At 54.5% G+C, this 22,861-nt stretch overlaps 1 protein-coding gene across 3 annotated transcripts in view; it reads right to left on the bottom strand.

Annotated features, from left to right (window-relative positions):
• AGRN (agrin) overlaps window positions 1–22,861 on the bottom strand; it is a 121,933-nt gene that overhangs the window by 64,644 nt on the left and 34,428 nt on the right. For 2 of the 3 annotated variants that reach the window (XM_071767321.1, XM_071767322.1), the window contains exon 3: window positions 28–75. In XM_071767321.1, coding sequence (XP_071623422.1) covers window positions 28–75 — 48 coding nt within the window. Of the gene's footprint in view, window positions 1–27; window positions 76–11,656; window positions 11,678–22,861 lie in introns of all 3 variants that reach the window. The other variant, XM_071767320.1, reaches the window with a different exon arrangement.

The following is a 22,861-nucleotide window of genomic DNA, read 5'->3' as shown; positions in this document are numbered from 1 at the left end:
AGCAGCAGCAAGCCAGGGGGTACTCACCATCTCGAGGTGTTGGTGGTGTCTGGGTGAAATAACTGTTGGGTTTATCTGCAAAATAAAAAAAAAAACAACACGGGGCTATCAGCAGTTCCCTTTTCCTCTCTTTTTGCCCCCTTTAAACCTCTGCTCACTGCTCCCCAGCAGCTTTTGGGCCAGCATTTCATTCCTTCAGCAGGCACCAAGTCCCAGGGAACCCCCAGGAGGTCCTGGAGGGAGCAGGAGGAAGAGGAGCCAGGAACCCCCAGCTCTCTCTCTGCTCTTGATGGAGCAGATCTGGCTTGGAATCCTGGCAGCTGGGGGGTTGGCTCAGCCCATCCTGTGCCATTTCACCAGGGCTGGGATGCAAATGGCAGGGGACATCACCTCCCACTCCCCTGCACCCACCTGGGCACTGGAAAAGGTGGGAGAAAGGGGTGGCCTGGGGCAGCAGAGGGGGAAAACTCCCACGGACCTGACCCAGAGCAACAGAACCAGCAAATGGTTTGGGATGGAAGGGATCATAAAACCCATCCAGTCCCATCCCAGACACCTCCCACCAGCTCAGGGTGTTCCAAGCCCCATCCAACCTTCAGCACTGCCAGGGATGGGGCAGCCACAGCTTCTGGGGGCACCCTGGGGCTCAGCACCATCCTAATATCTTAAATTATAACTCCCTTCTTTCAACTTAAAATTATTTTCTCTTCTCCTGTCATTCCAGGCCCTTGTCCCAAGTCCCTCCCCAGCTTTCCTGGAGCCCCTTCAGGCACTGGAAGGTGCTCTAAGGTCTCCCCAGAACCTTTTCTTCTCCAGGCTGAACAAAGTGGCCCAGCCAGCCACTGCCTTTGGGTAAAACCCCTGATGAAATCTCTTCAGTCCCACCCCTGCAGCTGGTTCCACAGCCCTCCCGAGTGGCAAAAACCCTAAAAACCAAAGTCAAACTGTGTTCTGCTCAATATTAAGTGACACGAGCAAGGCAGCAGAGCCAAGGCTGTGGCAGTGGCCACACCACTCCTGCCCTGCTCCCCCCAGTGCTTTTTTTAAAAAACACTCCTGTGTTTTACACAGATTTCTTTTTGTCCCCACACAGCCAGGGGGAAGCTGAGTGCATCCCAAAGAGAGGTTTGGGGGATTCACCTGCCCTCTAAAGGTTTCCCTCACAGAGGGTGCTGGGCAGCACCAAGGAGGTCCCAGACATCACTGCAGGATGGAGCCCAAACACTGGGAGGGTGACACCCATGGAAGGGAGAGGCAACAGAGCAGGGTGCCCAGAGCAGCTGGCAATGGGTGGATGTGCCCACACCAGGGGTCAAGGAACAGAAAACACCTCCAGCTTCTTCTTCTTCAGAGCAAGAGAGTGCACAGAGAGCAGGGATCCTGGGAGACAGCACATCTCCCCCCACCACATGCAGTGCCAGGACCCCAAGGGTTCTGCACTTGGCTTGGAACAAGGGAGAGGCAGAAGCCCCAGGCCAGGGCAGGACTCCCAGAACCCATTTTTTGTTCCTCACCTCCCACCCTCCCAAACAGACCAACCACAAGCAACCCCCCCACCCCCAGGAGCATCACCCATGCTCAGACCTCGAGCAGCAGCTTGGGGGATAAAATATTTTTTGGGGGGGCTCCTCCTGAGCTTCTCAGCCAGAAGCAGGTGAGTGATGACCACACAAGGTACAGGATGAAACCCCCCCCATGCCCAACACTGACCTAATCCCCCCTCCCAAACCTCTCCCTCCCATGTGCCCAGGACACCTACAGTTGTTGAGGAAGAGGAGCACAGCAAATCCCAGCGTGGAGGTGGCCAGGAGGATGAGGCAGATGTTGCAAGGGATCATGAAATATCTCACCACCAAGGAGACCTTGTGCTGGTACAGCCGGTCCCGTTCCAAAGCCCCCGGAGCCATGGGGTACTGACAAGCTGTCATGCTCCGGCCCAAAGCTCGACCCACTCCTGACCCATCCAAGGCAGAGGAACCACAAAGCTCACATGGATCCCTCTCCCTCCCCCCTCCCCCCCCACCCCGCGTCCTTTTTCCTCGTTTTCGGCAGCCACCGAGACTTTTAAGTTTTTCCAGAGGTTCCCATCTTCTGCTCGCAGGAAGGAAAAGGAGGCTGGGGACACCTTCAGGAGTTTGTACCCACATCTGCCATCTCAGCTTAAAGGTCGGGTCCCAGCCAGCTCCAGCCCAGCCCCCGTGCTCAGCAATCCCTCTCCCAATCCGGGAGGTGTCAAATCCACGCTCGTTGGCAGAAAAAACCCCAAACTCAACAACCCCGGGCAAAAACCACGGCGAGCTCAAGTTCTGCAGCCAAACCCCCTGCGATGGAGCCAGCAAACACCTCCCGGGGTGGGATGGGTGAGGGCTGCACCCAGGCACACCGAATCCCCAAGGAACGGCTGGGACAGGGTGAGGGGTGTCCACATGAGACCCCCACCCCCCCCTGGGGCTGGCAGCGATGTCCGTGTCCCCTCGGTGGGGATGGCAGAGACCTCACCACTCCGGCTGCCTCTTCACCTGCTTCCTCCTCCAGGGATGCTGAGCTCCCCCCCCCAACGATGTCCACGCTTCTCCGGGGCAGACACTTCCACACTCAGCACCCTCCGACCCTCCTGGGCAGGCAGAAATAGTCCGGGGTTTGGATTTAGGGGGGGGGGGAGCTGCTCAGTTCCCCCAAACCGAGGGGTGCTGCCCCTTCCCCGCCGAGCCTCCTCCTTTCACAGCCGCTCCGCAGCCATCCCCGCACGGCTCCGTTTTCCTCCGGGGCTGCTCGATCCTCCCCGCTCTCTTCTCCTCCTCCAACCCCCCGGCGAGCAGGACGGGGGAGGGGGGGTTCTTTTTCCCCCTCCCCAAAAGCAAAAAGCGGACGGCAAGCAAAGCTGCCCACCGCCGGGGCGGCGGCCGGAGCCTTTCCTTACACGGCTGGGACATTCCAGTCCTTCCCGGAGAGGTTCCAGCTCCTCGGCATGGAGAGGGAGCGCAGGAGGTTTTGGGGAACCGGGGGAGGGGGGGGGGGTTTGCAGACCTAATCCCGGTGCCCGAAGCTGGCGGGGAAAGGGTCGAGGAGCATCAAACAACGAAGAGAGCAGAGAACGAAGCAGCCCCAGCCCCAGCCCCAGCCCCGCGCTGGGAGCGCCCGCCCCACGCCCCCGAAATTCCCCGCCCGCCCCCTTTGCCCCGGGGGGGTTCGGGGGGCTCCGTGTGTGTGTCTGTGTCCCCCTCCCCTTCCCTTTCTCCTTCCCCTCCCTCCGTTGCCAGCGGGGCTCCACGTCCCCGTCCCCCCCCCACCTCGGCTCGACCCCCCCCCGTAATGTGGGGAGGGGGGACCCGGAGCCCCTCCCGGGCTGGCAACAAAAGGGGGAGGCGAAAGGGAAGGGGAGGGGGAGAAGGGAAAGGGGAGGGGGCGATGAGAAAGAGGAGGGGGTGAAGGGAAAGGGGAGGGGGCGATGGGAAAGGGGAGGGGGCGATGGGAAAGGGGAGGGGGCGATGGGAAAGGGGCGGCGGCGCAGACAAAGAGCAGGAGGAGGCGATGGGGTCGCGTTGCCCCCGGCTGCTCCCCCAGGACCTGGGTGATGGGGGGGGGGTGAGGGGGAGTGACCACCCCCACCTCCTCATTCGCCCACTCGAGATGCTAAGAGGCGGAAAAAAACCCCAACAAACCATCACGCCTGCTCCGGGGGATGGGGTGGGAGGGCTGAGCCCCCCAGGGATGGCAGGAAAGGCAGGCAAGGAGCAGCCCCTGGTTACTGTTTTCCAGGGGGTTTATCCTAGTCTTAAGTCTGCACCCCCAAAAAAAAAAAAAAAAAAAAAAAAAAAACGAAAATTAAAAACCACCCATGGGCCCAGGCCCAGGCTGGGGCTGCAGGAACCCAGCTGGAGGTGAGACCAGGGGCAGGAGAGCAGGGAGAGGGGAAAAAGGGGGTGCAGGGACAGAGCTGAAGCTGTGCTGCTGCTTTCCTTGCCTACCTGAGCACTTCTCCCCCTGGGAAGCCAGAAGCCTCTGGGCACCACTTGCCTGGGGCTAGTGAGGAAAGTTGCTAAGAGGAGAGCTGGGCTGCAAGCCAGAGGGAGGTCAGGAGCCAAGAGCCAGATTTGGGGAATGAAGGGGCAGAGCGAAGAGCAGGGCAGCTCTCGGTACAGCACCAGCATTCCCAAGGGCACTGCTTGCCCACAGGACAAGCCCAGGGCCACCAAGCCCAGGGCCACCAAGCCCAGGGCTTTCCCCAGCACTGCCCTGAGACCCCCCCCACCTAATTCCTGGCAGAAGAAACAGCTCCCAGCAAGCTGCTCCCTGCCCATGCTCCCAGACATCCAAACCTGACACCTTGTTTCTAAGGCACCATCATGGTCCTCAGCAAGGAGGAGGAGGAAGAAAGCAGCTCTGCAGACTATCAACAACCCCCCCTCTGTTTGTTTTTAGGAACAAAACCTTCCTCCTTGAGGAGGAAGAGGTTACAGAGCCACCTGAACACCCCCCTGGGCTGGCTGCAGGATCAGAAGTTGCTTTATCCTCCAAGCCATGGATTCTTGTGGCCTCCTCTGTCCCCAGGAGCTGCAGAAGGGACCCCTGGGGAGGTGCCCAGCTGGCTGGACATTCCCACCACCCACTCCTCAAAAAAACCCAACTCCAGATGGGGAGAAAAACCCATGGGATGGGAGAATAACCCCTTCCCATCCCCATCCTGCTCCTCCCATCCTGCTCCTTCCTCCTTGGCAATTCACCTGGAGCCCCAGGGACACAAACACTGAGACTGCACCCCCCACCCTGCCCTCCAGCAGGGAGATGCAGAGGACACTGGGTGGTCCAGCTCAGGGCATCTCAGGCCCTGTGCCAGGCATTGCAGGGGCTCCTGGGGGATTTGGGACAAGCTGCCCTAAAGCCAACACCACAAATCCATGCTGCTCCTCCCTGCTGGAGCCAGGGGCTGGGAGCAGAACTTCCCAAGAGGAAGAGAAAGAAAAAGAAAAATGGAGAAGGGAAAAAAAAATAAATTCCAAGCCACATCCTAGCCATTGCTCCTCTCCAAACCTGCAGCACTCCCTTCTCTCCCTGGGGACTCACAGAATGGGATCCTAGCTCACTCTGAGGAAGGGACTAATCCTGAGCACCCTGCCAGAGGAGAGGTCCCATCAGCAGGGTGCCCTGTGGCACCTCACCCCATCACTGAGGCAGATGGGTGACCCACAAAGAGCCCCTGAGAGCCCAGCAGGGAAACACTTGGCCAAAAAACCTGTCCCAAGCAGCCCCTCCTGGACACCCATCTCAGCAGCCCCATCCCAAGCTTGGCCCTGGGACACGGGTACCAAACCCCTGGCTGATGCCACCCCCAGGGTGCTGGCCCAGGAGCATCTTTGTCACCTCCTGGCCTGCTCCACACCCCCCTGGGGACATCTTCAGAGCCCCCATCCTCTGGCAATCCCAGCACACATGGGCTAAGGCCAAAAGCTCAGCCTGGAATAAAGAAAGCAAGCAAGAAAAAAAATGCCCAGAGGGGAAGCAAGGATATTTGCATCCTCCTGTGTGCATATTTACACATGCAAATCAGCCAGCTCACAGTCCTGCCTTTCTTCCCTGCTCCCCTCCAGCCATTTGGGGGCCACTTGGAGGGGCAGCACAGCCTCAGATCTGAACAGCCTTTGTGTCCTGGAGGAAGCAGCTTCCAGCTCCAGCATGGCCAGACCCAACTCATCACCTCCCCCCCTTGGGAAAGACAAAACATTTGCACCTTTGCCCCTGGTTGAGCCTTTCAGACAAGGCTTTAGAATCAGAAGAACCATTTGCACCAAGGTTCTTGCCTGGTTCATCCATAGGGGGGGTCATTTTTGGATGTTTCCCCCCTCCAGAGCTGCCTGCTGGACATCCCAGTGTCCCAGTATCCCACCATCCCAGGTGGGGGTCTCCCACCTTCTCCTTTACCTTCTTCCCACCTCCTCCTTCTTTCCTTCACCTTTTTCCCACCTCCTCCTCCTTCTTTCCTTCACACTCCTGACACCAGCACATGGAGGACCAGGCAAGAAAACACCCAACGAGGTGAAAAAGCACCCAAAAGCCACCTTGAGCTCTGTTACCTTGGCTCAGAGATCAGCCAGCCTGCCCAGCACCAAACCCACCACCAGTTCCAGGCTGGTCTGAAGTGGGAAGAGGTGGCCAAACATCCCTGAGACACGGGGACAGCTCAGTCCCCAGTACCAGTTCACCTGGCTTAGTGACACTGGGACAACTGGGGCTCCATCACCCCCTCCTCCTTAGGGCTGGAAGCAGCCTGGCAGCTATCCAGGGGATGGCCCATCCTCAGCAGGGGACAAAAAGCAGAAAGCCACCCAGGAAAGGAAAGAGATGGGGACAGAGGACAGCAGCACCCTGAGCCCCAGCTGCTCATCCAGTGCTCCAGGCAAACAAACATTATCTCAGAGCTCATCCCTCCTCAACCCCCACCCCCCAGCTTTCTAAATGAAAAGTGGTGAATGCATCAAGGCCTCCATGTGGTCAGCAGCCTGGTGCTGTTAATGGGTTTATTTCTGGGCTTTTTTTTTTTTTTTTTTTTTTTTTCATGGGGAGGATGTCACAGCTGCTGCCAAAAGACAGCAGAGAGGCAGAAGGGGCCAAGCTGGGAGGTGCAGGTGGCTGGGCTGAGCCTGGCAGGATGGGAGGTTTTATCCTCTTGTTTTGGAAGGCAAAAAGGAGACAAATGCTCCATCTCAGGCTCTGGCACACGGGTGCTGGGAGCATCACAAGCTGGGCACCCAGTCCTGCATCCCTGCACCCAACCCTGCATCCCTGCACCCAGTCCTGCATCCCTGCACCCAGTCCTGCATCCCTGCACCCAACCCTGCATCCCTGCACCCAGCCAGGGGGGGCTGGCAGCACCTCCAAGGGACCCTGGAGCTACCAGGTGATCTCACCACCAGGAGACCCCAGTTTCATTGCCCTCACCTCCCTCTTTCTGCTTCCCAGCTATTTTGTGCCACCAAAACCTCACATTTTCTTCAGGGTGTGACTGCCAGCTGCCAATCCATCTCCTCTTCCTCCTCTTCCTCCCCAAACTGGGGACCCTGCAGAAGCCCCCAGCTCCTGCTGAGTCCCCACCTGGATCCCTTCTCCCTCACCCTCTTTGGGTGAGGAAAAATCCATTGGGATTTTTCTGACAGCACCCAGAGCCATTTCATGGCTTCCACCAGGGAGAGGGAGGAAGAAGAAGAAGAGGAAGAGGAGGATGGAGCCTGCAGAAGAGATTTGCACATTCCCCCATCCCCTCCTGCAGATTTCCAGGGTAATTACCAGCATTAGAGAGAAAGGAGCTGGGGGGGGAGAGGGTGGGGGGAGAACCAAGCAGGGATTTTAATTATTTCATTTAACACTTGGCAGGGCCCAGCTTGACTCCTGCTGAGCCCCGCTTGGAAATCAAGAGCTTGGGAAGCTTGGGAGATGGGGGAGCAGGAGCTGGGCTGGGGGGTGGAAAAGGGTCTTAATTCCTGCTGCTCCTCACCCACAGCCATGCCAGGGAGTGCTGGGCAAGGGGCTGCATCTCCTAAAAAGCTGAGGTTGCCCATTTCATGGCTATAAAGAATTCCCCCCTCCCAGCCCCAGGCAGGTTCCCTCCTCCAGGGGATGGCCAAGGATGGAGCAGGGCCACACGTCTGCACCCAGGGCACCCTCTCCCCAGGGTGCTCTGCCCTGCAAGGTGTCCCCTGAGGTCCCAGATGTCCCCTGAGGTCCCAGATGTCCCCCTGCCCAAAGCCCAAGCTCCCCCTCCCCACCTGCCATGCTGAAAGGCTCTGGTGGGGGCTCTGCCTCCCTTGGAAAAAAGGGAAATACAAGCCCAGGTTTGCACAGGCACAACCCTGGGGTGGGCACAGCTCGGGGGGGTGGCACAGAGCTCCCTCCAGACTGTCCCCACCCCCTTCCTCTTCTCCTGATGCTCTCAGGGTGTCAGGATTGGGGTGGGTGCAGCAATCCAGCCCAGGGAGCAATGGCTGGAGCTACAGCCTTGTTCTTAGGTGGGCTCACAGTGCCACCTGCTGATGCCACCAACCCCATCCCATTGCTGCCACCAACCCCATCCCATTGCTGCCACCAACCCCATCCTGCTGTTGTCACCATCCCCATCCCACTGCTGTCACCAACCCCATCCCATTGCTGCCACCAACCCCATCCCACTGCTGTCACCAACCCCATCCCACTACTGCCACCAACCCCATCCCATTTGTGCCACCAACCCCATCCCATTGCTGTCACCAAACCCATCCTGCTGTTGTCACCATCCCCATCCCATTGCTGCCACCAACCCCATCCCATTGCTGTCACCATCCCCATCCCACTGCTGTCACCAAACCCATCCTGCTGTTGTCACCATCCCCATCCCACTGTTGTCACCATCCCCATCCCACTGCCAGCATCTCGGGCTGCCAGCCCAGCCCCCAGCCTGCAGCTGGGATGAGGGGGAGATGTTGAAGCTGGAAGAGGGGAGACATCAGGAAAAAATTCTTCCCAGGTTGCCCAGAGAAGCTGTGGCTGCCCCATCCCTGGCACTGCTGAAGGTTGGATGGGGCTTGGAGCCCCCTGGGCTGGTGGGAGGTGTCCCTGCCCATGGTGGGGGTTGGTCTGATGGTTTTAAGGTCCCTTCCAGCCCCAAACCATTCCATGATTCCAGGAATTCCCTCCACCAGAGCCTTGCCTGGCTGATGGGCAGTGACCCCTCCAAGCCTTCAGCCTCCCTACCCAGTGGCTGAGCTGCAGGACCCTCTCCCAAAAAGGGAGACAAGCTGACAAGAAACTTGTTCCTCTGCACCACCACACACACACACAAAAAAAAATTAAAAAACCCAAAAAAAAAGCCCACAACACAACACAGCAGAAAACAAATGATGAAAGAAACCTACAGCACATTCCCAGCAAGCTAAAATTAGCCTGGATCCCTGGCACTCTGGATGCCTTCCCACTGAGAAAGCAGCTGTCACCAGGCCCTGAATGCCACCCTGCAGCAGGATGGGCTGGGGGTACAACAAAAGCCCCCCAAAAAGCAGCACTGGCTGGAACTGGAACCTCCTGCTCCTAAAAACCACCCCAGCAGAGCAGCCAGAACCTCAGCTCCTCCCCACCCATCCCAAGTGGGGGTGATGGGGGAAGGAGACCCCCAAATTGTCCCCCATTCAGCTGGCCCCTGGGGCTGCTCCTTCCCCTGGGGCAGATTCTAAGCTAAAGCTGTTCTAATAAAAATCAAGATATTTTCAACCAGCTTCTGCCAGATCTGCAAGAGGTTCTGGGTGATCCTGGGTAGATTTGAATGGATCTGAGGAGATTTGATTGGATTGAAATAGATTTTTCCAGGCTGTAAAGCATTCTAATAGAACTTAATATATTTGAGAATATATTTTACTAGATCAGTTCTGCCTTATCTGGGGCAGATCTGAGGAGATTTGCAGAAATTTTTCCCAATTTGAACAGGTTGCTTCCATTCAAGGTTCATTTGTGAACCTTAACAGAATAAAGGGGAAGGAAGAGACATGAAAAGGGGAGTTGGCAGAAAAGGGGGAAGGGAAATAGAAGGAAAGATGTAGAAATTAAAGGAAAAAGGAGGGAGAGGAGGGAGAACGGGAAAGGAGAAGGGAAGTGCTCCCACTGCACCTCTCCCAAGAGACCATCCAGCCATACAAGGAACCCCACACCTCAAGGAACTGGTTTGGGTTGAAAAATCCCTTTCAGACCATCAGGCAAAACCATTAACCCCTCACTGCCCAGGCCACCCCTGGCCCTCAGCACCACATTTCCACGGATTTCAGACCCCTCCAGGGATGATGGGGGCTCCAGCTCTGCCCTGGGCAGCCTGGGCCAGGGCCTCACAACCCTTCCCAGGAGGAAATTCCTCCTGATATCCAACCTAAACCTCCCCTGGCACCACTTGAGGATGCTCCCTCTCATCCCATCCCTTGTTCTTTGGGAGCAGAGCCCAAACCCCCCTGGCTCCATCCTCCTCCCAGGGCTTTGCAGAGATCCAGAAGGTCTCCCCTCACCCTCCCCTGCTCCAAGTTGAACAGATTTATGCTCCAGACCCTTCCCCAGCTCCACTGCCTTTCCCAGGACACATTCCAGCCCCTCAGGATCCTTCAGAACTGAGCCCAGAGGATTCCAGGTGCAGCCAAGGAGAGCGAAGCCAAAGGTGGGAAGAAGAGAGCTCCAACACATCCCAGGGGTGGGAAAACCCAAGGGCTTGGCTTCCCTGGATTGGGAAGCAGGGAGAGCTGGAAAAGCCTCCAGGAGGGAGAAGGGAAGGGACACCCTTTCCTCTGCCCAGCTCTGCTCCTGCTTGGAGCTGAGGATGGAGAAGCTGAGGGAGCATCAGCCAGCAGAGGATGCTGTTGGCTCGGAGAACTCCTCTCCCAGCATCCAGGCTGGAAGTAGGAGGCTTTAAACACAACCTTGATGTCCCTCTGTTCCCTTCTCCAGGGCCTTTTTACAGGGGGGACACATAAAAAAAGTTTTCCAAGCTTTCACCTCCCGAGGTGTGAGCTGACACATGGGGAGAGGCAGAAACCCAGCAGCCATGGGTTGAAACAGCTCACAGCCCCCCCAGACAGCCCTGGCCAAATTTTTCCCTGGGTTCAGAGAGGTTTGACACAGCCAGACTGCTCTGTCCCATCCTACATCACCCCCAAAGCCCCCTGAATATCCCCTGGGGGTCAGCACTGACCCCACAGATCCCGAGGTGACCCCAAGGTGGGCAGAGGAGCAGCCCCAAAGCTGGTGCAGGGAAGGGGTGGTTGGGTCCCTCTCCACTCAAGCTTCGATGGCCAAGCAGGGGACAGCTTTGCCACCACCAAAAGGCCACCCTTTTCCAAATTTCTCCCCCTTCCCCTGAGCCAGCTGGGCCATGGGTGGGTGGGTGCAAAGGTTTGGGCAGGCAGGAGGGAGGCAAGAGAGGAGCTGGGTACCAAACACCTTCCTTCCTTCCACCCCTCTGCATCCACAGCCACCCAAACACAGGAGCTGGGGGGCATCCTTGGGATACCTTGGGAAGTTGGGAACCAGAGGGAGACCTTGGAGGCTTCAACCCCACACCCACAATTCACTTGTTTTTGCTAGAAAAATGCCCAGAAAATGTATTTCTGGTGCTTTTGCCCCACACCTGGAGCTGGGGAGGGGGCAGAGCATTGCTGCCAGCAGGTCGAGGTGCAAGAAATGCCCCCAAAACCCCCCAAAACCTCAGGTCCACAGCCCAAACCCTGCCCCATTTCACCTCCAGCCTGAGCTGGGTTCTTTCTCTCCCCCCATTCCTCCCCATCCCCAAAAACCCCAGGAAGGTGGTGAAGGTGAGAGGCTGAGGATGGAGCAGAGATGAGCCAAGCACTAAGTGAGAGATGTCCTTAGATCACAGTTTGGTACCAAACTGGGGCCAAGGGCAGCACCCTGAACCCATCTGAGCCCAGGCTGGGCAGGGGGGAGGCAGAAAAAAGCTGCTTCCTCAAACTGTGATCTAAAAAAAGCAATAGAGCCCTTGGAGGAAAGGGCAGGTGGGAAAGGGGGGGTTGGTACCCACCCCCAGAAGGTTTCTATTGCTCCAGCAGAATGGAAGAATGACACAGACTAAGCCAGAGAGTCTGATGGTGGATGGAAAAAAAATGGGTTTTTTTGGTTTTTTTTACACACCACCACTTACCAGCAAGAAGCTTCCTATGTTCTTTAGAAAGCAGGGAAGAGGGAGGAAAAAAAGGAGAGAACAAAACCAGTTAGAAACAAGAAAACAGACAGCTAACCCAAAGCTTTCCTACCCCCCCCAAACCCCCTCATCCTGGGACAATTCCATCCATCTCATCCTGCCCAGTTCCATCCACCTCATCCTGCCCTTTCCAGGCAGCATCAGGCATCAGCTCCCAGGATGGCAGCCAGGTTGCTGACCTTCTAAGCCCATATTTATAGATATTAATATATTATTGAGCCATTATTTTCATGGCCCAACAGGCTCCCAAACCTGCAGAGAGGCAGCAAAGAGCAGGATCCTGCCCAAATCCCAGACACCGAAACACAGGAGAGCTCCAGAACTCTGAATTTGTGCAAAATCCCCCCTGAAAATCCTCTCCCACAGGACCTGCTCAGCTTAGGGGATGCTTCATCCAACAGATGATTTTCCTGAAACCAGCTTCCCAGTTTGGAAGCATTCAGGAGCTCAGCCAGGAGCCAGGCCATGGATCTGCTCTTCCCCATTCAGGGACACAGCCCTGAGCTGGCTGGGAATGACTTTGGAAGACTGGGAAAGCAGGGGAGCAATGAAACCAGGGGTTCCCAACACTCCTGGTGAAAGGGAAAGGAACAACTCAACAGCTGAGCACTTTTAGAGCTGATTTATCTCTGGAAATATGCAGAAATTATAGATGGATCCTCCATCCCCATGGCCACAGGGTCTGTGTCCCACCAGGAACTTGGGGGGGGCTCCTAGCACACAAACCACAACTTTTAACCCTGCTTTTTTATTTCTCTTCCCTCCTCCCAGGGCCACACACCAGCTACTAACTGGTTACACACTGGAGTACATGGAAATGCTTGGGGGCTTTGCTGGAAGAGGACACAGCCCTGGGGAGGGGGGAGATGGCCAGATAGGTGGGATGCAAAGGACAGAGGTGATTTTCCAGGGAAAAAAAAGGCTACACAGCAGAGGAAAGGGAGGAGGAGGGAGGAGAAGGAGAGAGGGAGAGAGGGAGGAGAAGGAGAGAGGGAGAGAGGGAGAGAGGGAGAGAGGGAGAGAGAGGGAGAGAGGGAGAGAGGGAGAGAGGGAGAGAGGGAGAGAGGGAGAGAGGGAGAGAGGGAGAGAGGGAGAGAGGGGGAGAGGGGGAGAGGGGGAGAGAGGGAGAGAGGGAGAGAGGGAGAGAGGGAGAGAGGGAGAGAGGGAGAGAGGGAGGAGGAGGAGGAGGAGGAGAAGAAGGAGGAGGAGGAGGAGGAGGAGGAGGAGGAGGAGGAGGAGGAGGAGGAGGAGGAGGAGGAGGAGGAGGAGGAGGAGAAGAAGGAGGAGGAGGAGGAGGAGGAGGAGGAGGAGGAGGAAGGCAAGGATGCAGCTGGAGCACCCAGGCGGAGAGAAGGAGAAGGAGAGGGAGAGGGAGAGGGAGAGGGAGAGGGAGAGGGAGAGGGAGAGGGAGAGGGAGAGGGAGAGGGAGAGGGAGAGGGAGAGGGAGAGGGAGAAGGAGAAGGAGAAGGAGAAGGAGAAGGAGAAGGAGAAGGAGAAGGAGAAGGAGAAGGAGAAGGAGAAGGAGAAGGAGAAGGAGAAGGAGAAGGAGAAGAAGGAGAAGGAGAAGGAGAAGGAGAAGGAGAAGGAGAAGGAGAAGGAGAAGGAGAAGGAGAAGGAGAAGGAGAAGGAGAAGGAGGAGAAGGAGAAGGAGAAGGAGAAGGAGAAGGAGAAGGAGAAGGAGAAGGAGAAGGAGAAGGAGAAGGAGAAGGAGAAGGAGAAGGAGAAGGAGAAGGAGAAGGAGAAGGAGAAGGAGAAGGAGAAGGAGAAGGAGAAGGAGAAGGAGAAGGAGAAGGAGAAGGAGAAGGAGAAGGAGAAGGAGAAGGAGAAGGAGAAGGAGAAGGAGAAGGAGGAGAAGAAGGAGGAGAAGGAGGAGAAGGAGGAGAAGAAGGAGGAGAAGGAGGAGAAGGAGGAGAAGGAGGAGAAGGAGGAGAAGGAGGAGAAGGAGGAGAAGGAGGAGGAGAAGGAGGAGAAGGAGGAGAAGGAGAAGGAGGAGGAGAAGGAGAAGGAGGAGGGGGGAGGAGGAGGAGGAGGAAGAAGAGGAGGAAGGTGAGGATGCAGCTGGAGCACCCAGGCTGAGGGGTCCCCAAGGGCTGTGGGACAGGGGTAATGTGACACTGGGAAGAGTAAAGGGAAGGGGGGGGGGGGAAACAAAGTGAGCATTGAGGGCTGGGGAGGGCCCCATGCCAAGGAAGTGACGTGGAGCCTTCTCCATTGGCAACAGGGAGCCCTCTCAGCTGGGAACTGCTGGGAGATGAAGGGAAGAAAGGAAAAAAAGGGAGGGGGGGCGGGAGAAAAAAAAAAAGCTTAAAAATATCCCAGAGCTGCACGGTTATTTTGGGGATTTTAATTTATAAAAAGAGGAAGAAAAAAAACAGAAATGAAAGGCAAGGGCAGCTCTGGGGCAGATGCAGTGACAGCCTCTGGCTGCAGAATTCCCTCCCTTCCCTTCCCTGGCTCTAAATGAAGATGATGAATGTGATGAAATTAAAAATGATGTGCTCTGAGCTCTCTCACATCATTTTGTGGAAGGGGTGGCACTTCTGGACCCCTGGAGAGGGTGATCTGGGAGTGAGAGAGGGAATGGAGCCCATCTCCCATTTGTTATCCCTAGGGAGAAGCAGGAGAGCTCAGGCAGCACCACACAGAGGGTTTTGGGGTTTTTTGTCCAGGAGAAAAGAAGAGCAGCAGCAGCAACATCTCTGGGACAGCCCAAGAGTGTTGATTTTGCCAGGAGGGATCCAAGGGTGGTCAGATCCCACAGGATGTCAGGATGGAAGAGACCTCAAGGATCATCTGGTCCAACCCTTCTGATATTATTGTTTCTATGAGACACTGAGCTGAGACTTAAAACTTTTCAAAGTGGGGGAATCCATCACTTCCCTTGGGAACCCAGTCCAATGGCTGACTGTGCTCAGAGTGAAAAATTTTACTCTTCTACTCAAACAATCAGATCCAGGGGATCTGGGGACAAACTGGAGCTTTGTGCTGGCTCATGCAGTGCTGCTGGAGCTTCCCAATGCCAGCCCCAAAAATCCTTCTGATCCCCAGGGCTGGAGCAGCAGCTGCTCCTCAGGATCAGAGCAAAAGGAGGAAGATGCTGACACGGAGAAGATGAAGTTGCTCAGCCAAGACCTCTGCAGAGCTGCCAGCTCCAGTGCTGCAGTCCTTGGGAAATGGGAATTGCAGCTTTGGAGAATGAAAACACAAGAAAAAAACCCACAAAAAACCACAAAGAGCACAAGTGATGCTCCAGGCCCAGATCCCACCTGGCTGCCAGGGCATTCCCAGCAGGGATGAGGATTGGGAGGAGAAAAGGATCAGTGTTCCCTGGAAGTGGGGAAGAGAATCCCAAGGGGGGGACTGGAAAGCCACCTCCTGGGGCTGGCCTTGTCACAGCAAGGCTGGGACACTTGTCCCCAGGAAGGCAGCAAAGGTCCCCAGGCCAAGGCAGCCCCAGCACCCACCCGCCCAAACCTGAGGGGTGCTGGGACCCCCAGCTCCTGCTCCTTCCTCCCGAGGCTCAGGAGATGCCAGCAGGGTGCAGATGTTCTCCCTCTCATTTTTAGAACAAAAGTGCAATTGAGATGAGTAACCCCAGAGCCTGACCTGCCTTTCAACTCCAGCAAATTTCACTTTGCTTTGATTTTTATTTTTTTTTTCCTTTCCCTTCCTCACGCTGCGGCTCAGTGAAGCAGCTGTGAACATCAAGAAGGGGAAAATAAGTTTATTTTCCTCTATATGAAACAGAAAAAAAAAAAAAAAAAGAGTGTAGGAGGCTCTGTTCCAAGGTCAGGCACTTGCCTGTGGAAAGTTTTCCAGGCCAGGAACAGGCTGGGAGGAGGGGGATGCTCCCAAGCTTTGCCAAGGAGCAATGCAGAGCTGGTGCTGCTGGGCCTGGGGAGGGGAATCATGGCAGGAACAAAGCTGCCCCCCCTCTCCTGAGCTCCCAGAAGGTGCTTTTTGACTTCCTCCTACCAGGCACTGAGCTCCTGAAAATTTCTGGGAAGCCACACGTGACTTGGACAACTCAGCCAAGGTCAGGAATTCTCCTGCCCTCCCAGCTCAGCTCCTGAGCCACTCCACCAACTCAACATTCCAGAGCACTCGAGTCAGAGGAAGTCACCAAGACACAAGTTGTCCCCTGGGAAAACCCTGCTGGGAGACCCCAACCCAAAGAGAAACCCCTGGAAGTTGGTCTTGGAGAAGGAGAACTCCTCATCAAACACCCCCAGGGCTCTCCGTGGATTCCCTCTGCAAGAAGAAGACAAGGAGGAGCCCACTGTGTCCAGGGAAAAGCAAAGGGTGGATATTTCCCACCCCTCTTGACTCAGGAAAAGGGGGCACCCAAGGGAACTGGGAACTGGGAAGCACCCAAGGGAACTGGGAAGCACCCAAGGGAACTGGGACCAGTTCCAGGGAGGATCCCTGATGGATCCCAGCAACCCAACTGCTCCCCCTTTCCTTTGCCCTCCCCCTCACAGCTCTCCTAAACCTCCTGGGGAAGCTCCAGGTTGGACAATCTCATTCCCAAGGAAAAAAAAAAAACCCCAAAGGTTCCCACACCACCTTCCTGCTCCTCCAACACCCCCTTCCTGCAATCCCCCTCCTCCTGGGGATCAGATCCTGCTCCAAGGGCCCCAGATAACAAAACCACTTGGCTGCCAAAATCAGCAAGCCCACCAGAAATCTGCTTCCCAACAAACAACTCATCCCAACTGGAGTCTCCCTAATCCACCTAAGGGAGCTCTGGAAGGAACTGGAAGGTTGGGATCAAATCCCAGGGGAACAGAGCTGGAAAAAAAAGCAGCCTCCCCAATTCCCATCATTTTAAAATAACCCCCTAGATAAAGAAATTAACCCCCAGCAATCTCATGCAACACCAGAAGATTTTTTTTTTTTTTTTTTTTTTAAATGCACTTGGCACTTCATTCCAAACTTTTCCCAAGTCTGGGGGGGCATCCAGCCCTTCCTCCTCCTGGGAATTCCACACTAATTAAACACATTACAGTCCCTCAGCAAAAGCCATAGCAATCAATTGGCATGCTATCAACCCCCCTGGAGAGGTGCAATTTTTATTTTTTTTTTTTCCTGCTAATTCTTTAGGTTTGGCAAAAGGGGGAAATGGGAGCAGCCCCAGTGCCCCCTTGGGAGGAGGATGCTGCTGGAGGGGTTTTCCCCCCCTTCCATCATTCCCAAACTCTGAAGCAGAGTCCCCAAAACACAGGGAGGATTGGAAGCAGATGTGTAGGAAGTTTCTCATTAGCAGGAATTGCTTTGCAAGGATTTGAGGTTTCCCCTCTGTGCCACCACCAAACCCCAGGCTGAGGCTTGGGATGCACTGGCTGGGGATGGGAGGGGAAAAAAAAAAACACAAAAAACCCCCAAAAAAACCCCACAGGGCAGAGTCTCAACTACACTAACACTTTTATTGAAGCCAGGGAAAGTTTATTCAAGCCCAGCTGGCTGCAGGATCATTATCCCAGCAGATGGAGCTGGAAAAACTCAGCATCCCAAGCCCTTTTCAAGCCCTTTTTTTCCTGAGCGTGGCTCATCAGGGCCAAATGATTGGTGAAATCCCCTGGTGCTCAGCTCCCTTCCACCTTTCCCTGCTCTCAGCTGGGGAAAAACAGGCACAAAACACCCCAGAACACTTCTCCTGCTCCTGATGAGAGGTTCTGGCAGGGACTGGGGAGCTTTCTCCTTCCCCAGCCATCCCTGCTTGGAATTCCACCTGCAGAGGGATTGTCCCCAAATGCCAGGGCTGAACCCAGGAGAAATCAAAGGCCAAGACACAGATGAGAAGAGGTCAGTCAGGTCCTGGCACTGAACTACAGAGCTGCAAAAAAAAAAAAAAACAAAACCCCAAAAAACCCAGAAAAAGGCAAGGGACTGAGAGCCAAGACCCCTCTGCCCACCCCCTGGGTCCCTGTGGCATCAAGAACTTTTATTTTCTCCTTGCTGCACGATTTTCCTCCCTCAGCTGAGAGCTTCCCACCTGAGTTTGCATTTTATTTACTCATCCCTTTCATCTCATGGGGGGCTCTGACCCCTCCAACACCCCCTCTGCTGCCCTTGTCCCCAAAGCTGGGTGACTGCTGCAGGGCCCCATGGTTTATTACCCCAAAAAGCATCTCCTGCTGCTCCAAGTCCCCACCAGAACAACCCCAAAAGATCCCCCAGAGAGAGGGGAAACGAGCTACAAGGACAAAAAGCTGAGAGGGACAAGAGGATGTCCCTGGTCACCCACCCCAGGGTGGCTTTGTCACCTTGCTCCAGAGGCCATGGGTTGGGTTGGGTTGGGTTGGGTTGGAGGGGCCCTTAAAGAGCAGAGAATTCCAACCCCTCTGCCATGGGCAGGGAAACCTCCCACCCACCAACCCCCCCAGGATGCTCCCAGCCCCATCCAACCTGGGATCAACCTGGGATGGGGCAGCCACAATTCCCTTGGGGAACCTCTTCTCACCACCCTCAAATTCAAGGATTTTTCTTCCTGATGTCCTTAAATCTCCCTTCTTCAAGTTTGGAACCCTCCCCCCCCTTTGTCCCCTCGCCCTTTGTCCCCTCCTCTTTGTCCCCCCCCCCTTTTCCCTCTCCCAACCACCAAGACAGAGCCAGGGACCCCCAGATCCAGCTGGGATCTGCTCCCAGGAGGAGACCCTCACCCCCCATTCCCTTCTCCAACTTTTGCAAGACAAAGGCCCTAAATCTTGGGATGGGGCTGGGAGGACTCAAACCCCAAAGGAGGGAAGGGGGGGGGCATCCTCTTTATTTTGGGTGAGAAGAGCACAATGTGCTGCAAACCTCCCCTGCTTGCCTCAGCCTCTTTTCTCCAGTTCCTTTAGCAGGGCAAAACCCTTTTTTTCCCCCCTCCCCGGGGTTGGGATGGTGATCTCCAGCCCCTAAGACAATGGCTGCTTATGTTCCTAAAGCCTCCCCGTTTTCTGGGAAGAGAGCCAGGGCTGGCAGCTCCCAGCAGCAGGGAATAAAAGCTCCATTTGTGCTCTGGGGACCCTTCTGAAAAGAGGGAGAGGGGCAAAGCCTCAGCCCCGAGAGGCACCTGGGAGGGAAGGGCCCCAGGGTGCCCCATAAAGGCCACAAGGGCAGAGATTCTGAGAATTATTGAATAATCATCAGCATTTGGGTTGGGAGGGATCCTAAAGAGCATCAAACCACCCCCCTGCCATGGCAGGGACACCTCCTGCCAACCCAGGATGCCCCAAGCCCCATCCAACCTGGCTTTCAGCACCTCCAAGGATGGGGCAGCCACAGCTTCCTTGGGGAAACTCTTCCAGCCTCTCCCCAACCTCAAATTCCTTCCTAAAATCCAACCTAAATCTCCCCTCCTCAAGTTTGGAACCCTCACCCTTTGTCCCCTCACCCATTTCCTTCTCCCCAAGGACCCAGCTTCCCTGAGGAACCTGTTCCATGGTCTCACCACCCTCAAATCCAAGGATTTTACCCTAGCACCTCATTTCCATCTCCTCTCCATTGCCCCTTTTCCCATCACTGCCCTCGTAGGAAGTCAACTCCCCCCATCCCAAGGCTGCAGAAATCCCCGGGGATGGAGGATGCTCCACACATCAGAGCATGGACACAGTCCAGCTGCATCCCAAGAGGATCCATCCCATCCAAGGCTGAAAAGGGATCCCCCTCCTCAACCCTGGGGTGGGGACAAAGCTTGGGAACCAGCTCCATCTTTTCCCACCTGCTCCCACCTGAGGAAACAACCCCAGGGGATTCCCAGCAAGAAGAGGGAGGGATGGAGAACAAGAGATGCTCCTGGAGAGGCTCCCACCCTCCCAGCCCCAGGGATGGGAATCCTCCCACTTGGATCCAAGTGGCACCCAAGCCCTGGCATCAGCAAATCAGAGCCAGCCCAGAGCCCAACCATGGTTCTGATGTTTCCAAACTTTGGGGAATCACCCACTTTGTCACCATCCCATCCCACCTCCCAGAATCATGGAAGAGGTGAGGATAAATCCACAGGGAATCTTCTGGGGTGAGCAGCAAGTGCAGCAGCCAAGCTGCAAGGCCCTGAGCTGCCCAGGGCACTGTCCCCAGGGCCTTTCCAAAACCTTTTGCAGCCTTTTGGCTAGAAAAAAATTCCCAAACTTTTGTTCTGCCCCAGGCAGAACATAAACCAGTCCCTGACATCCCTCCTCCCCAGCACAGATGCAAGAACCAACACAAATGGCTTTAAAATGCCCACGGTTCCCTGCAGTGGAACAAAACATAAAATCAATTAATCTTGGGGGAAAAAAAAAAAAAATGAAAAAAACAAACAAAAAAATGACCAAAAAAATCAAACTGTCCTCTTATTTTCCTTTCTTTCCTTTTTTTTTTTTTCCTTTCTTGAAGCTTTCAAGTTGCTTCTCGACTGTCCTGAATAATTGAAGTTAACATGAAAATTTCAAAGTCTTTCAAGATTTCATTAAAATTCATTCCCTTTCCCTTTGGAGAATTCTCTTTGCCAGAGTCAGTCCCATGTAGGGCAGGCAGCCCAAGCAGCAGCTGCCTCCCCTTCACAGCATTTAACTCCCTTCTCCCTGCCTCAAGAAAACTCCTTCTTAATTGTTTCAAGGAGACCCTGAAACCCCATCCTTCCCTGCTCCCTCTCATCCCATTCCCACTGGATTCCAGCTCAAATCCTGCACTTACCCCACCAGTTCCCAAACCCATTTCAGCTCCCCCATTCCCCTCCTGCAGCACCACAGCACCAGACCTCACCCTAAAAATCCTAAGATAAATGGCAACATTTTTTTTAAAAAAAAGACATTCTTCAATCCCAGTTCTCTTTAAAAAGCCACAAATTTTCTTCCCTGGAGTACCCACAACATGGGAATGGGGGTTAAACCACCAGATATCCCAATGCCCAGAAGGAAAACAGAGAACAGGGAAAAATTAAAGGTTTGAGCTGGTGGCAGAGCTCTTAAAACGATGCTGAGGCTCTGAGGTTTTTCTCTTCTGTTCTGTTCAGTTTTTCTCTTTTCCCAGGCCACTGCTTGCCCAGTTTCAGGCTCAGGTTTCCCATTAAATCCCAAGTGCTACAACCCTTGGTGAAACCCTCCCAATTTCCCCCACTTGACCCCGAGAGATTTCCAGCAGCCTCCATAAATCCCGTTGCTCTCCAGCCAAGTCCAACCCATCCCAAGTTTTGTTTCCAGAAGGGAATTTTTCAGGGAATGAGAATTTCCTGCCCATGCACCTCAGCTTTTCTTCCTGAGCAAGCTGCCCCTTTCCTCCTGGTGGCAAAGGAACATTCCAGAACAGACACAGGCTTAAAAAAAAATAAAAATAAATCCCCCCAGCATCAATCCTAGCACTGGCTGTTTGCTTCTCCATAGGCACATCCCTGGAAAACCATCACCTGGAAAACTTCAGGAGCAGCTTCCTCCCCCTCCCAGCAAGGCTCTGACTCCATTCCCTCTCCCAATTTTTAGGGAATTTTTCAGGGAATGAGGATTTCCTGCCCATGCACCTCAGCTTTTCTTTCTGAGCAAGCTGCCCCTTTCCTCCTGGTGGCAAAGGAACATTCCAGAACAGATACAGGCTTAAAAATAAAAATAAAAATCCTCCCAGCATCAATCCTAGCACTGGGTGTTTGCTTTTCCACAAGCTCATCCCTGGAAATCCATCACCTCTTCCTCCTCCTCCCAGCAGGGCTCTGACCCCATTCCTTCTCCCAAGAAGATGGAACCAGAACCAAACTGGAGCTTTCCTGCCCAAGGACCTTGGGATGAACCCAGGGAAGGGAAGGACACAGCACCCTGGTCCTCAGGGAATTTCAATCCCTGCCCCACAAAAAGAGGCCAAGTCCAGCACCCAAACAACTGGGAGAGGGAGAAGATCCCATTTTGGGGCATCCCACTACCACCAAATCAGCTGGAGACCAGGAACTGGGAAAAACCAGGGGATTTTTAGTCTGGCCAGGGACGATAGGAACTTAAAGGACCCCAAGGGACAGATCCCAGGGTGCAGAACAAGTCTCCAGCTGCACCACTGATCAGGATGAGAAGGGATCACGAGCTCAAAAAGCTGGGAGACAGCATGGCACAAGAGCCAGGGAAAGCAGGGAGGCAGGAGCCAGGCATTCCAAGCAAACAAATCTGGGGCCAGCAAGAGAACTGGCAGGGAGGTTCAGCCAAGGATTTGCAGCTGCCCGCTCCACAGCCTCAGGGCTTAAAAAAAAAAAATAACAAAAAAACCAACCCTGAAACAAATCTCATTAAAATCTGCCTCCCCCCTAATTCCTCCAAGGCACCACGCTGCTGGTGGCACAAAGGAAAAGGCTGACAAGTGGCCCAAAACTTCTGTTTCAGGGTCCTCTCAGCATTTCTTTTTTTTTTTTTTTTCCTTTTTTATCTTTTTTTTTTTCCTCTTTTTTTTTCCCCTTTTTTATCTTTTTTTTTTTCCTTTTTTATCTTTTTTTTTTTTTCATTTTATCTTTTTTTTTCCTTTTTTATCTTTTTTTTTTTTTTCCTTTTATCTTTTTTTTTTTTAACCTGGAGTGGGTGGCACAGTGGGAGCATCAGGAGAAGCCAGCCCTGTGCCCTTTTTCCTGGGATGGGAAGCATCCCTACCAGCTCCAGAGAGGCAGGAGAAAGGCAACCCCCAAGTTTCCAGCATCTTAATTTCCAGCTTCCCAACTTTTCCCCAGCCACCAGGGCTTGGGAAAGCAGCTGGTAGCCAGGCACATCCCATCCTGCTCCTGCAAACTTGGAGTTTTATTCACCAAGAAGGAGAAAAGGGGCAGAGGAAGCTCCTTTTGTGGACACATTCATCAACTTCCCCCCTCCCTTCAAGTCCCCAGCACACAAACCATCCTTGTGTGCCAAACCCAACTGGGTCCTGCCCTCCCCTGCCCCAAGAAAGGAGAGAAATTCTCTGAAATTCTCTTCTTACCTAATAATGAATAATCCAGAATCCAGGTGGGAGAAGGCAGCACATGCAGGAAGCAAAAAAAAAAAAAAAAGAGGAAAAAGAATTGGTCAGCCCAGAAGGAAGCTCTGCCCCACTCCTCCCCCCCCAAGCAGCACATCCCGATCCCCTTTTTCTCCTCTGCTGCAAGGAAAAGATCCCAAAACATTCATAGAATCATAGAATCATAGAATAGGCTGGGTTGGAAGGGACCTCAGAGATCATTGA

This window comes from Heliangelus exortis, chromosome 23 (assembly GCF_036169615.1).
Source record: "Heliangelus exortis chromosome 23, bHelExo1.hap1, whole genome shotgun sequence".
In the NCBI taxonomy this organism is placed as follows: domain Eukaryota; kingdom Metazoa; phylum Chordata; class Aves; order Apodiformes; family Trochilidae; genus Heliangelus; species Heliangelus exortis.
Note: the sequence above shows the minus strand (reverse complement) of the source record. Positions and strands in the feature narration are given on the sequence as shown.